Source organism: Lissotriton vulgaris, chromosome 1_1 (genome assembly GCF_964263255.1).
Source record: "Lissotriton vulgaris chromosome 1_1, aLisVul1.2, whole genome shotgun sequence".
Taxonomy (NCBI): Eukaryota; Metazoa; Chordata; class Amphibia; order Caudata; family Salamandridae; genus Lissotriton; species Lissotriton vulgaris.
Window position 1 is genome coordinate 1353995716 of NC_141685.1, and position 15966 is coordinate 1354011681.

Genomic DNA, 15966 nt, shown 5'->3' on the forward strand with positions numbered 1-15966 from the left:
CTGCTGGCATATCTCCCTTTATATTGCCATTCAGGATAGCCAGTCCATGTTCGATTAACCTGGATGCGAATTTTTTTCCACTACTATTTCCCGTCATCTTCACCTTTGCCTTGTTTTGCTCAATGAGGGCGTTGTTAAAGTCCCCGGAGAGGACCAGAGGGTATTGCGGGTAGGTCCTTTGCATGGCCTTGATAAGTGACAACAGCGTTGCATGTTTTTCTAGTTGTGCCGTTTTATCAGGATGGATGTAAACGTTAAATATTATCATTTTCCAGGGTTCAATCCTCGATGACGAGGCTTCGGTGATTCTGGTCACTTGGGCCCACTTCTATCTCCTCTGATACCCAGTTGTATTTGTGGGTTATGTAAGTTGATAACCCACAACGGGGATGGCCGTGCATGTAGGGGCTTTCTGCATATATTTGATGTTCTTTCAAACCTTGGACAGGGGTGGATTGCAATTTCCAAGACTCCTGGATCAAAATGGTGTCTTGTTTTTGGAAGAAGGCACTGGTTTCGTAATCGTGGGCCATTTCTCGAAAGCCATGCACGTTCCATGAGCAAATTGAAACTATTGATTTAGTTTGATTCTGGGGGAGCGTTTCATTGCGTTGGGTTATGGAAAAGATTGGATCTGGGTTAGGTAGTTTTATTGCACAAGACGTTTGGAATCCAAGACCAATCTGTTCTGTCAGCTTGATGAAGGTTGTTTATTTGTACTTTGTGACTTTCAATGGACGGCTCTGGCGTGGATGCCCTGGCACCGCGTAAGCAAGAGGTGTATTGACCTCTACTCCCTTTTCCCTTATCTTGGGCACATGTGTTTGGTTGTAAGGGATAGGGGTACCTCGAACGCTTGTGTCGCAGACCTAGTAAAGAGCTTTTGGGATTTCTTCCAGGAAAATCAGGTATTGGTTACAGTCGAATACCTTCAGAGTCAATCGAATCAGGTGGCAGAAATGGCACTCGCCACCTCTGGGATTCGAGACTCAGGAAGTTGTATCCCCAGGTATTCGCCCCCTGATGGACAGATGGGGCCCTTGATCCATCGATCTGTTTGCCACCCACATCGACCATCAGTTAACGCGGTTCTTCAGTCAGAGACCGGATCCAAAGGCGGAGGCAACAGATGCGTTTTTCCAGGATTGGAGTCGAAAACAGGGTTATGCGTTTCCCCCTTTCTCCATGATTACTCAGACATCAGCTCAAGCCTGCAGGCAACTGGCGTACTTGGTGATGATCACCCCCCATCTGGAGGTCTCAAGTGTGGTTTTCAGTTATTCTGGAACTTTCCTGGGATCTTCCAATCCAACTCCCCCAGTTTCCTCACATTTTTCTAAGCAAAGACCTACGCACACACCCCTTGGTACAAGAAGGGTTGCACAACTTGATGACTTGGCAGATTTCAGGCAACGTTGGTCGCTCCCAAGCCTTTCGGACACGCTGTGTCTTTACTCTCCAGGGCACGGGCAGACAGTACTACAAAACGATATCGTTCATCCTGGACCAGGTGGGTTTGTCGGCTTTTGCGACAGGAGGTTGATTCTGTGGGCTCCAATGTAATGCAAGTTCTTAATTTCCTGGCTGATTTGGTAGAGGGAGGCATGGCATATCGTTCCATCAATGATTCCACTCTATTTCAGAAGGCCATGCCCCAATTGATGGGGCCCCAGTGGGGGGGGGAACACCCATTTGTGTGTAGACTGCTCAGAGGGATTTGCCTTTCACTTCTCCCGGAACCCTGCTACACTACTCTTTGGTGTAAAGCAACAATATCTCAACTGGTATTATTAAGAAAGGTAATTTAATCAGTATGTACAAGACATTACTAAGAGAAGAAATTTGGGAGACTCATAGTTTCTTTTAAAATTTGCTTAAGGCATCATATATTTTGAATACGAACAATCAGTTGTATTAGCACTGTAGGCAAAATGTGCAAAAACAACCCAAAAACTTTGTGCAAGTATGTGCTCATGACACTCGAACGGTGCAGGTGACAGGTAAAAGGAACAGCGGAAGACGCAACGGGAAAAAGGTGACTGGTATATACAAAAATGTATGGTTCATATATATTATTTACAGTGATTGATCATGTTATTAAGATATTTGAATGAACCATAATTGAAAAAGCGTGCCATCAAGTGCGCTGAAATGTCAACGGCATTTCGATCCTTAATCATTTAGGATCATCTTCAGGACGGGGTTGCCTGTTGAAGGTGATGGACAGGTAGGAAGTAGTAGAGTAGAGGCAGCGAGGCTTGCCCAGAGTAGGTGGCAAGAATGTCTACGGTGAGGGGTCCCAGGTAGGAGCGTGAATGGTGTCAGTGTCACCAAAAAGGAGCAGAAATCCAGTCGGTGCGGTCAATTCTGAGAAAAGGGGTGGGCTGGGACTGGAGGGGGCAGATCGGGCGAGCGAAACACCTAATCGATGTGGCACGGCCGGGGTGCCACGAGGCTTGCGAGGAAGCCAGAGACATGGACGGAGTCCCGATCCACTGTCGGCATTGTGTGTGGGGCCGTCCAGTAGGGGTGTCCGTGTGTCAGAAGGCAGGGTGCCTGGAAAAAATCCAATGGCAACTTTGAGGTCAGGATCAGAGCGGGGCAGACATGGTTGTGTGCGGACACACCCACCGGACGGCCCCATAAGTAGCTTGTGAGCTACTGGTAGCTCTGTTCTACCTGCAAGGAGCTCTCCTGCGTGCAGTATAGCCTAATAAAGGAGAAGTTTTTGCTTGGCTGAATTAATATATGCATACCAAAATTGAAAAGTGTGTATTTGTTATGCAAATGTATGTATTTTCAGAACTCAAACTGATGTTTTGGAAAAAATTGTAGTTGGTTGGTTGATTGCTTTATTTCGATATGCATATATCATAAAAGCATTACAAAAAAATATAAAACAGCATATCATGAATGTGACTGTACATTTGGGATAAAAGAATAAAAACACAATTGCTCAGAATAAATTAAGTAAAAATGAATTAAATTGATATAGACAGTCTTTTTAGTCGAATCAACCAAGCCCATTTTAAAAACTTGGATACGGCGCAGACAATGGGAGGGGCTGTGTTAGTTAGTAAAATCCGGAGGGCGACCAACTACTGTCGAGTGCCCAGTTCTCTGCAAATTGGTTTAAGCCAGCGAGACCTAGGGCGCACGTAGTCCGGACATTCAAAAAGAAAGTGTGACACAGTTTCAGGTTTGTCAGAACATAGGGCACAATGACGTGATGCTGGCTGGGACTTATTCCACCTGGAGCAAAAGTCGGCAAGGGGTAGGGTTCCTAGTCGGAATTTGATGTATAAAGTCCGGTCCATGGCGATGGTAATAAGATCCATATAGGGCTCAAAGGAAACAACGTCTTTTATTTTCAAGTATGCTGCGGTGGCGTTGCAGTGACGCTGATTACTGATGCGCTTCAAGGAAACCCATTCCCAATATAGTTTTTTTAGGGACTCCTTTGGGGGGGCTGAGTGATTGGACCAGCAAGACCCCAAGCCTATGTCCCCTAACAGATGTTTGATGTCCCTAAGCCATTTGATCTTCTGCCAGCCATCGGAGCGCATCACCTCGGCTAACCCGTCAGCATAGGATTTTAATTCCGGAACCCTCCACAAGCGAGCCCAAAGCAAGAGAGGGTGAAGGCGAGCCTGGTCCCTAATTTCTTTGCAGCCTACATCCATTAAAACCGGGACTGTCGGAGTACTCATCGGAATGGCAAGGAGGTCCTTGATAAATTTATTCTCTGCCTTACTTAGAGACTCCATATTGCCTAGGCCCCACAGTTCGGCTCCGTAAAGTGACGCGGATACAGCACGGGCTTTATAAATGTCTATTAACGGGGCTACACAATGTTTTGTTGAATTGCTGTATTCCTTGAGGAGGGCCCCCCCCACCCTTTTATGACCGACTGTCATTTTGTTGATGTGGGCGGTCCAGCTCATAGCATCGCTCAGGCGGATTCCCAGGTAGTCGAATTCTGCCACTCTTTCAAGGGGGATGGAGGTCAAAATGGGGGGACGGCCAAGTTTGCGGGGGGTGCATGATTAGATACTTTGTTTTGTCCACATTGATAACTAGTCCTCTGATAGTGCAAAAGTCCTGGAAGCGGTTCAGGAGTTTCTGGAGGCCTTGGGGAGTTTTCGAGATGAGGAGGGTGTCGTCGGCGAACAGCAAAGTTGGAATTTTTACGCCTCCCAATGTGGGGGCGTCTGCTGGTTCGCCGAGCAGGTGCTCTACCACCCCATTAACATAGAGGGAGAATAGGGTGGGAGCTAGAACACAGCCCTGCCGCACTCCCCTCTCGACCCTGATCTTATCGGTCTTTTCCCCATTCAGCCCCCATCTAACCTGGGCATAGTTGGCATTGTGCAATTTAATAAGGAGGTCTAAGATGTATGGAGGCATCCCTAGGCCATACAACACCCTCCAGAGTTCCTCCCTAGGAACCAGGTCAAAGGCAGTCTTCAGATCTATGAAGTCCAAGTAGAGACTGCCTTTGCCTAGCTCCACCACCTTCCAGTACAATAACAAGAGCCTAAACACTTGTTCAATGGTTCCGGTTCCTGAACGAAACCCCGCTTGCATATCAGACAGTATGTGGTTGTCATCCACCCATTGTAAAATCCTCCCCAAAATTGCTTTCCCCGCCAATTTCTGGCTCGAGTCTATTAGGCTTATGGGCCTGTAATTCCCTGGTAGGTCCCGGCAACCCTTTTTAAAAATTGGGACTACCTCTGCCCCTTTCCAGGAATCAGGCACAGGTCCTCCCTCAATGATGGCATTAAGAAGGGCCGAGATCAATGCCCCCCATTCTTTTGGGTAGGCTCGAAGAACGTCTCCTGGGAGCCCGTCCGGGCCAGCAGCTTTTAATGGCACCAGAGTTTTGATCAGGTTTGTGACTTCTCGTTCAGAAAACAAATCCAAATCTCTATCCAGGGTGTATGGCGGAAGGATGAAGGGGACGTTAAGTGGGCCTTCAATGGCGGAATAGAGTGACTGAAAGTGGGTAAGCCATGACTGGGCAGTAATGCTGCAGGTCCTCAGTGTGTCATCGGGGCGATTCCTACTTCCCACCAAATCCCAAAAGCCTTTAGCATCTTTCCCTTGACTGGCAGCCAAGAGGTCCTGCCAGTAGCTGTCCTCCCATTCCTTTTTAGCATTTTTTTGACAGAGGGAATATTGCCTTCTTGCCTCCCTAGTCCTGGTGTGTATTTTGGACTTGACTGCTTCAACAAGGAGTGACTTCGCCTCCCTACACTTCCGGTTGAACCAGCCTTGTCTAGCCCATGGGCGGGGTTTCCTCCTGTTGGCACTAGCTGGGACAACAAAGAGGTCACTAATAGCCTGAGTTAGGGTGCAGAACCTAGCAGTCACCTCCACCAGCCCGTCCTCGAAGGAGACAGGGTTGTCTAAGGCTGTGGTAAGTAGCTGCCTTATGGTAGAAGTTTTCTCCACTGAGAGCGACAGCTTCGCCCACTTTAACCGTCGTCCACAGTTGGAGACTGATGACATGTCCGGGGCGAGATTGCGAGCGGTTCCGCTCCCAGTGCCAGTTAACCACCTATGGGACAAGGTAAGCGAGAGGAGATTGTGGTCACTCTCGACGGAAGGTATAATCACCATGTCATTTACCATGCTCCACAGGTTTACGTCAAGAAGAAAATAGTCAATTCTTGACGTATGACCAGGCCTGTTGTAAGTATGGGCTCCTGCTTTATCAGAACCAGTCCTGCCATTAGCGGCCCTCAGACCAAACTCCATTGTTAGGGAGTTAATCTGGAGGACCACTTCTGTCCATTTTTTAATTGGGCTAAGTTCTAAAGCTGGTATCCCCCACCTATTGTCATTTTCCTCTTGGTCTTGTACAATTTCGGGGCCAAGGGGCTCAAAGGTACAATTAAAATCACCCGCAACCAGAGTACAATGCTTGTGTGGAGACGATCGTAGTAGGGCTTCCAGGCAGGCTATAACTGGGGATTCTCTACCCTCCTTCATACCTCGGGCATAGATGTTGAAGATGTTTAAAATGACACGTCCCTTGGGATTTTTCAGAGAGATGTTAAGGAGGTCCGGGCATTTGGTATCCCGCTCCACCACCCTGCAATTAAGTGCAGAAGCCACCCAGATGAGGAGGCCGCCCGAAGGGCGACCCCTACCAGTTTCTGAGTGGACAGCTGGTAAGTGGTGGGTGGAGTATCCTGCCTTGTGTAGGGGCTCCTTACACCAAGTTTCCTGGAACAAGCATATGGAGTATTGCTCCACAAGCGAGTTCCAGTCGGGCAGTGCCAGCTTTCTTTCGAGCCCTGCTGCATTCCAGCTGAGAACCCTAATAGGTGGGTCCGCCACAGCCGCAATGCTACGGGTCTCGATAGGAGCGGATAAGTCCACAGCACCCACAGTAGGACAACCAGCTGTAGGGTCAAGTGGCACCCTCTCCTCCCTTAGTTCCCCTGTCATCTCTACATTAGCCTGTTCATCCGGTGTGATCAGAGGGGTATTATTTTTAGCAGAAGGAGGGGACTGGACACCGGGACTCCGAATCACCAGAGCCTCCTCAGCGGCGTCACAGAGTCAACAGCCCCAGATGCCCCAGTTCGGTGATGGTAAAACTGTATGCGACTGCGCTACAGTTGTCACTGGGTAGGGTAGGCCATAAGCGTTATTTTGGGGAGGGAGCCCGGGATGGATGATAGGGGTATTCGAGGCCGACCGCGGGTAGAAGAATGATAGGTCAACTGCATCAACTCCGGGGCCGGCCGCGGCTCGCCCTAGGCAACATATTGAGTGGGCAGCTCTTATGTCTTGGAAGTTGACCACCACACAGTCACCCTCAAAAGGTTTTTTCCCATGTCCGATCCAACCCACCCTGCGTACGCCGAGAATCAGGCCATCCACGCCCAATGGAAGGGGTCTGTTAGTTTTCAGCCAGTGGATGACCTTATTCTTTAGCGCCTGGTGGGTTTCCTGCTGGGTGTCTTTAAGGGGGGGAACCTTAACTAGGACCACACAGGGGTGTGGAATTTAATGAAATATGTACTTGTCCATTGGACAAGTAGCTTCATAAATCTACATGTCCTGTAACAAAATCCATTTGTCCCTTTGGTGCCATGTAGAGCGCCGTCAAATAATGGCTGCAATCTCTTTATATTAGACCTCTGATAATAAATAGCCTCTCTGGTTATGGCAGGCTAATACTATAGAAGGATTTGGATTTTGGAGTTTTTCACCAGCTCTTCTCTAATCTTTTCCCATACTGAGAAATGTCGGCAATTTACCCGACAATGGCAGAAGTAAAGTTTCTTCCAGGGCTGGGAAAAAGGTGGTTGGAGAAAAAGTAAACTTGTAAACACACAACAGATTTCTGCTGGGGCATATTAATTTTGCTCATGCAAAGATGCAATTCACAAACATTTTCTAGGACTACGGTTTCCATGTCTACTTAAGGAAATTCATGTGATTTCATGAAAAACGTAAATCTGCATTAATACGAGGACATGTATCATGGGTGCACTTTTGTGACTTTAACATTTGAGCCCCTAATTACATCTGAGTTAACCAAGACATTTTGTTTTTAATAAAATGCTATCTCTTCCTATCTGTGAGCTGGCTTCATTGTGTCACAGCATTCTGCTCTTTTACAAAGTAGTTTTGTTCAGTGCCAGGAATTTCAATGGCAATGTGGCCTTTATGAGACCAAATACTAGCGGTCTAGTAAGAACGCGCTGGCATACAGCACCACACCTACCTGATAATCCCAAGGTAGAGAAAGGAGCATAGTGTAGGCCAAGTGAGTAACCCGAAAATTAAAATACCCCCCATGTTGATCTAAAGTTCTTATGACACCAAGGAAGCAAAAAAAGTCATTGGAATCGTCAACAGAATAGTTCGCTTGTCTCTTCCATTTAAGCATCTATCCATTCATCCTTTCACTCACTGATATCTAACATTTCATCTTTACATTGGCACCCATTCATTCTTTTATCCATTAGCCTTTCACCAATCTGTTCGTCCATCTGTTCATCTGTCAGTCCATCCGCTCATCCATATCCAAACCTACCCATCCATCTCCCAACCTATCCATTTCAACCATCCATCCATTCTTTCGCTCATCCATACACCCTCACTTTCACTCCTCTATCCACCCTCCCTTTCACTCATCCTGCCACCCACCCTTCGACCCATCCATCAATCCTTCCTTCCACTCATCCACCCATTTATTCTTTACACTCATCCATCCTTTCACTCTCTAATCCTTACACCCTGTAACCCATCCACTCATTCACCCTTTCCTTCATTATAACATCCTTTGTCCATCCACCATCCCTGTCACCCAACCATCCCGGTCACTCATTCATCCATCCATCCATCTAGCCAGCCACACTTCCACTCACTCATCCTTTCACCCACACATCCATTCATCTTTTCAAATTAATTACGAATCTTTGTCTGCTGAGCTGCAGACAGAAGAGGCCCATCAAGAGCTCCACCTCTCCTGTAGCTGCTTATCCTGCCATCTCCAAACCTATTGATCCAACGTATCCAGCCCGCCTTCTTTTCACTCATCCATCCTTTTGCTCATCCATCCATCCTTTCACCCCACACATCCTCCTTTTCACTCCTATTCATCCACCCTTTCACTCATCCATCCATCCATCCTCCTTTACACTCATCTTTCCACTGACTCTTTCACTTCCTCCATTTATGCTTTCGCTCGTCCATCCACGCTTTCACCCGTCCATCTTCTGTTTTGCTCATATATCCATCCACCCTTTCACTAATCCCTCCATCCACCTTTACACCCAACTGTCCACCCATCAACCCTTCCACCCACCCCCATCCATCCCCACCCACTCAGCCATCTATTCATCTACTCTCACCCATTAATCCACCCTTTCAATAATCCGTCCATCCTTTCACTCATCAATCCACTTATAACCTATCCATCCACTCACCCATCCCTTCATCCACCCTTGCACTTATCCTACCATTCTTTCACACATCCATCCTTACATCCATCCACTCATTCATCCATGCATCTACCGTTTCACTCCACTCATTCATCCATCTATCCATCCAGCCTTTCACTCATTCATCCATGCATCTATCCATTCACCCTTTCACTCATTAATGTATGCAGCTATCATCCACTCTTGCACGTATTCATACATGCATCTATTCATCCACTCATTCATCCATGCACTTATCCATCCACCCTTTCACTCATTCATTCATTTATGCATCTAAACATCCACTCTTTCACTCCACTCATTCATCCAAATATCCATCCAGCCTTTCACTCATTCATCCATGCATCTATCCATTCACCCTTTCACTCATTAATTTATGCATCTAACATCCACTCTTGCACGTATTCATCCATGCATTTATACCTCCACCCTTTCACTTATTCATACATGCATCTAGCCATTCACCCTTTCACTCATTATTTATGCATCCAACATCCACTCTTGCACGTATTCATCCATGCATTATCTCCACCCTTTCACTTATTCATACATGCATCTATCCATTCACTGTTTTACTCATTAATTTAACCATCTATCATCCACTTGTGCATGCATTCATCCATGTATCTGTACATCCACCATTTCACTTATTCATACATGCATCTATCCATCCACCCTTTCACTATTCATCCATGCATCTATTCATTGACCCTTTCACTCACTCTCCCACCCACCCTTTCAAGTCCATTATGGGCCCTTTTGTCTGCGGACTTGCAGACTGAAGAGGCCCATCGAAAACTCTACAGCTGCTGTGCAAGGACAGAATTGGGGGTGGCCTTAGGCCTGCATGAAAGCCCATGGGAAACGAATGAGTTTTAATGTAAGCCCTCGATGATATGAGAGGTCGAGGGGAGTGGGTCAGGGATGGTAGAGTAGGTGGCGGAGAGTGGGGTGGTGGGGTGGGGTTAGCAGGTTCAGGCACCGGGTATAATATAAGGGGTACAGGAAACGCAAAGTGCCAAGGAGGGGGTGCATGAGAAGGGAAATCAAAGTGAGTTGAAGATGAGCAGGGATATTGGAGCCCTATGAGGCCCAGGAGTGGAGGAGAGAATGCAAGGCAGGGGTCATACAGTTCAAATCAGAGTAAGGGGCCAAGAGGCAGAAAAAGCAGCCTCTTACATGCCATTGCTGCCAGTGTACTGGAGCTGCAGAAGCTCGATGTGTGTCTCATGCTTGAAGAAAATGAAAAGACCAGGGGAGGGCCTGGAAGCCACAGGAGCTTATCGAGCTGGCTCTAACATTGAGCTCTGCTTTATCATTTTGCTGTTCTGCTCTGGGGAAATTAAAGTGCAGGCCCCAGCTTTTGCATTGACCCTTTCACTGCCAATAAACTGCTCAACTGCCAAGGTCACTGACTGTGACCTACAGGGTTGAACAGCTGTGTATCGTATTCCCATAAAACTGTCTACTTGTCCTTTGGACAAAATGCAAATTAAAACCTCTTGCCCTCCTAAAAAATCTAGATGTCTCGGGCGTCGGGAGATAGGAATTCCCCACCCCTGACCACAACCTATGGGTGGCACTCGGGCGGGAGATTGACTGGGGGGCACTTGCGTATCGCCTTTTGTGGAGGGGCCGCTGGGGAGGGATTTTTAGGAGGAGAGGTGGTTGGATTAGTCTTTAAGGTTGTGGCTACTCCACTAGCTTTGGCAGGCGGAGCAGCCAAGGGTTTAGAATTTGAACCGACCCCTCCCTTTTGTTGCTTCTTGTGGACAGGGTTTGGCATGGGAATTTTCGCTAATGGGGAGGGGCTAACGTGAACTTGAGCAACATGAGTAATAGCAATCGGCCTTGCCTGCTTTGCACCGGCTAGGGAAGCTGGTGTGGGAACGTTCCCAGTCGCTTGCGACTTAGCAGGCAATGCCGACTAGTTACCCTGTGGTTGGCCCACAGCAACCCCCTTTCCGACATTCCTGTCTACGTTATCCTCACTAAGCTTTGGCTGCAGTTTAAGCAAGGTTTTCAGGGAGAAGAAATTGTCCCTAGTTGCCTGTTCGAATCTGTCAAGCCTATCACCCATACTCTTGACTTGATGAGTGGTACCAGTAGAGACTTTATCAGTTTCTCGAGGGGCTCGAGTGTGGGGCCCTCGTTAGCAGGAGCAAGTAATGCCGGGACCAAGGGATGAGACTGCAGGGTGTCAGCAGCAAGCTGTAGAGGGGTGGGGTTTCCAGATGGTTCAAGCCCTCCAGAATCTGGATGTGTGGGACCCCTTTGGGGCTGTATCCTAGAACGCTTATAAAGCGTAGAGTAAGAACCCTTCCTGATACTGGTCGCCCTTTTCCTTTTCCTATGAACCCGGGTCGATCGTGTCTGGGGCAATGATTTTAGGCCTGTTGTAGGAACGTCAGAACAGGATTGAGACTTAAGACCAGGAGAGCTAGCTATGGGAGGAACGGGGCAGGACTCTATTGCAACAGTGCTGGGGCTGTTGGGGAGAGAATCGGATATCAGATTTTCTATCCTATCAATTCCTGCCTCTATAGCTACACTGTGTGGCTCCCCAGATTGGGTCCCAAGCAGGGGTGCGGTGGGGTTGGGGGAGATTGGAGACAGAGCATGTGCCGCTGCTCCCAAGGAGGAGCGTTTGGAGGGGAGGAAATCTTGTGAGAGGCGGCGTTCCATCATTGCAATCTCCTTTTCAATGACGGCAGCCACCCTGGTGATAAATTTGTCCATTGTGCCGATAACGGTACCCCCTGAGGCACTTTCTCCGCCACCCCTCAGAGCTTTACCAGAGCGGGTTGACATAATGGCTTCGGGGCCCACAGATGGACTCCGAGTTCTAGATCCGGAGGCGATGGATGTAAGAGGGGTGGCCCGGCCCAGCCTTGACAGCCCCGGACTGCCACAGACTGCCCGCCCTTTGCTCGGCGTCCCGCTCGCGTCCCGCTACGCGTCAGACCGTTGGTTATAGAGGGGCGTTGCAGCCGGGGGGCGTGTCCTGCTGGGGGCGCGGCCGTGCACACCTGTGCAGCGCAGGGACTCCTGGTCTTCAGAGTCCCTGCGGCGCGCGTCCTCTTCAGCCTCACGGAGCTCCCTCCTCCTTTCAGCGACTGAGCAGCCCTCCTGCAGCCTCGACCCCACGCCTCAAGCCGCGCAGCGGCACCCGCAAAGCGGGTGCTGCAAGATTTTGACGGGCGGCAGAGGCGGTCAATCCCTCCAGGGACACGGGGAGGCTGGATGTCAAGGAGTCAGCGTTTTCAGCGGCAGCGGCAGGAGCACCCAAGTAAGCTTTCGGTCGTATTTCCAAAATATATTTAAAGCGGATATTGGAATGACAAGTCATATGGCATTGGGGAGACACATTACAAACATTATTACCCGTGTGCCAGGGACATTACAGCAATGGCTGTTATGTATTATTCACATGAAGGCATTCCTTATTGGCAAAGCTTTTTTTTTACATTACTGCTGGCAACACTGCCTCATGCATTGATGGGATTACTGCTTGTAAATGTGCGAAGGTGGCCACTACCGCACTCCTGTCTGATTTGCTAGCCAATACAACATTAATATTAGTAGTTTACGATGATCTGCAGCAAACAGAAACAGCACTTACTACAGAAAAGGTTAGACCCTGGTCTCCACATGGGTGTAAACTCCCTGCTGTGATAGTAAGCATCAAAAAGTGGAGCGTTACACCTAGGTGTAGAAGTATACAAATAAGTAAATATACACACATCTTTGTAAATCAGGCCCAATATGTCTATGTGTACGGCTAGCTGATGTGAAAATACACTTTGGTGTAAATAGTACAAATTCTCAATACAACGTTCAATCTGAAACAGCTTTTACTATCAAGCCCCTCTTTACACTTGCATTTTAAATACATGTGCATAATACGGATTGACACTCCAAAGCATCGAACAACGTAGGAGTTTTAAACTAACTGATGGACAATGGGCACTCTGTTTAATACGCACGTTTACCTTTAATTGACTCAAAACATCTTGGTACCAGTTTACTATTAAGTCTGCTTGATAGGCCTCCCATTTCTAAATCCTGAAAAAAATCAGCATTCAACCAACACAAATTGACAACGCTGAGAAAGGGAGCAGAAACAATAGGTAGCTCTTCATTAAAAATAAATTATTACTACAATTCACTGGACAAATATCTGCTCACGTCCTCCCTAAAAAAAAAACCTCAAGTGTGTTGGCACATTGTTACATATATGTTATGTGTGTGCGTTCTTTGATAATAAAAGAATCAATAAAAGGGTAGGGTTGGTTCTGCACCGTGTCAGCTAATAACCACGCCCTAGCGAGAACTGTGTAGGCAAACAAATGTCAGGTGCTAGTGAATAATAAATACTCTTTTGTGGGTATGCAGATAAAGGCGGCCGACCGGGTACCCCATACTCACAATGCCAGGCAGGTCCGCATACTTGGGGTCCGCCATCTTGTGACAGGGCGTAGGGCTCCCCTGATCAGTGTGGGTTTGCGGGGAAGAACGAAGGCAGCCGAGAAATTAAACTTTACAGGCAATGAAATCCGGAAACGAGTTTAAGGCGAGGGTCATGAAGGACTGCCGGAAAAAGATGTCGCCCCGGTAGCGGTAGAAAGCCGGTGCTGCCTTCGCAGGTGGGGGTGCGCGTGCTCAGAAAGGCCCTGACGATGACGTCACACGGCGCGTATCGGGACTTGTAGTTTTCCGTCTTCTGCTTCGCGTCGCCCTCACAGTTCCGCGAGGAGAAAGACTAAAGAAAAGATGTTGCGACTGTCACCCTTAGTGTTTGGGACATAAAAAACGGTTAGGCAGTAGTTGAGGGTCATGAACTTGTCTGCTGTCTCTGCGCACATATGGCAATATTTTGAGTCTAAATAGGTATTGCATGTTTTCTATTTAAGAATGTTTGCGCCACGTGAGGTAGAGCCGCTACCCAGACTGATATTGCGTTTCAGAGTACTCTCGGGTTAGTAGCAAATTTTGAGTCGCAAACAGTGCTTTAAATGGGCCGATACTGAGTACTGTCACTTTTTTTATTTTGAGAGGGAGAGTACGTAGGGGCACATTCAAAAAGAGAGACGTAATACTTTAATTGGAGCGTACTGGCACTTTTAAGGAACAAGTAGGTATTCTTGATTCAGAGTACCTGCGCTTCTATTTTTCCATTTCAAGCACTGGTCGCAAATGATGGAGTTTTCCGTTTCATTTATATAAAAAACATTTTTTGGGAGCCGCAAGTCAGCATATAGAGGTTTTCTAAGGAAAGTATTGCGCAGTAATAAATATGCAATGTTTTTGGTCACAAACAAGTCGGTTTGTTGGTACGTAATAAGGTAGTGAGTTGCGGGCTCCAACTATTTTAGGTTTTACTAACAAAGGTTTGTTTCGTTAATAATTATTGACGAAGGGCGGATCATTTTCGGTAAAGTAATTATATTGTCACATTTGGGAACTGCACAGAACGATTTGGAACGCGTACTCCAGGAAACTTGCGCGCGCGATGGAGATTTCTCCTGAACAGATAATATTTTCAGCCATAAATAAACCTTTTGAGACAAATAGATACATGTTGTGTCGTCGTGTAATATATGTAGTAGTAGTAGTATAAATCTTTATTCGGTAAATTGATCACCATAAAAGACAACAATATACATTTTAAAATACATTTCATCAAATTATACTAGCAACAACAAGGGTTGACCATACTTAAAATACGACTGAGCACTGACATAATTAATAAAACCACAGACAAAAAAGATACTCCAGGTACTCAGAATTAGCAGCTTCAAACAACTCCACTCTAGGTAGGTAGAGGCCTTGCAATCATTCCCAGAGATCTTGATCTAATGATCCAGGCACTACCTAAAAACTTTGCCACCCCGCATATCAATGGGGTAGATGATAGATCCGATGTAATCACTCGTAAGGCCGAGCGATGGCACCTCATCCCCAGACCTTTACATACTGGTTTCAACCAGTTTTTCCGCGCCACTTTATACGCGGGGCAGGCAAAAAGAAGATGGGCCACGGACTCTTTAGGGGCCGCACAGCCAGGACAAGATCGCAAAAGGCCGCCCTGGTTGGACCATTTTGAAGTAAATTCGCGTACCGGGAGGGTACCGTACCTTAATTTTAAAAAGAGGGTCCTGTCTAGAGGCTTAGTTATCAAGTCAATGAAGGGTTCAAGTTTCCTTACACTCTTACACTCCAGAAAGGACTCTGTAAGTGAACCCCCTGTTATACCACGTAATGCTTCAGCCTGAACCCAATCCCAATATAATTTCTTGATAACCATTTTGGGCGGGGGCGCTTGAGACTCCCAAATATCTCTCAAACCCAATTGGGAGACCAATAGCCTCAGATTTTTCAACCAGCCAATTTTACACCCAGAGTCGAGTAAAATTAGCTCGTCCAGTACTTCAGCATATTTGGCCAACTCCTTAGTCCTTCTCAGGCGAACCCAAAAAAGCAATGGTCGCAGCCTCACTATATCCTTTAGGGCACGTCTACCAAGGTCTAACCGCAAGGGGATAAGCGGAGTGGAAACAGGGAGTGCCACCACATCTCTCAAAAACTTATTTTCTGCTAAGGTTAGCTCATTTACATTGTCGAACCCCCATAATTCGGAGCCGTACAATGCAGCCGGGAGTATCTGGCCATCGTAGATGGCCATTACCGGGGACACTGGTTTGCTAATTGATGCCCGGTGCTCTTGTAAGATCACCCCCGACACTCTTTTGTGGCCCAATAGCATTTTCGCTAAGTGATCCTTCCAGGTCATTCGGCTATTTAGCCGGACCCCTAAATAGTCGAATGCCTCAACCAACTCCAAGGGAGTCCCATTAAGCAGAAAATTGTTTTTAAAATTTTTGGTGGGTGAAAAGGCCATCAATTTGGTTTTAGTGGTGTTGATGGTTAGGCCCCTCTCTGTACAAAAGGAGGAGAAACGCTGCAGGAGTTTGTGCAGGCCTATCGGGGATTTAGC

General features: G+C 47.3%; 1 protein-coding gene across 1 annotated transcript in view; it reads right to left on the bottom strand.

Moving 5' to 3' along the window:
* DCTN2 (dynactin subunit 2) overlaps nucleotides 1-13648 on the bottom strand; it is a 337558-nt gene extending 323910 nt beyond the window's left edge. The window contains exon 1 of the mRNA XM_086966662.1: nucleotides 13398-13648. Within this exon, the coding sequence (XP_086822788.1) occupies nucleotides 13398-13433 (36 nt within the window). The 5' untranslated portion in view covers nucleotides 13434-13648. The remainder of the gene's footprint in view (nucleotides 1-13397) is intronic.
* Between the last annotated feature and the right edge of the window lie 2318 nt (nucleotides 13649-15966).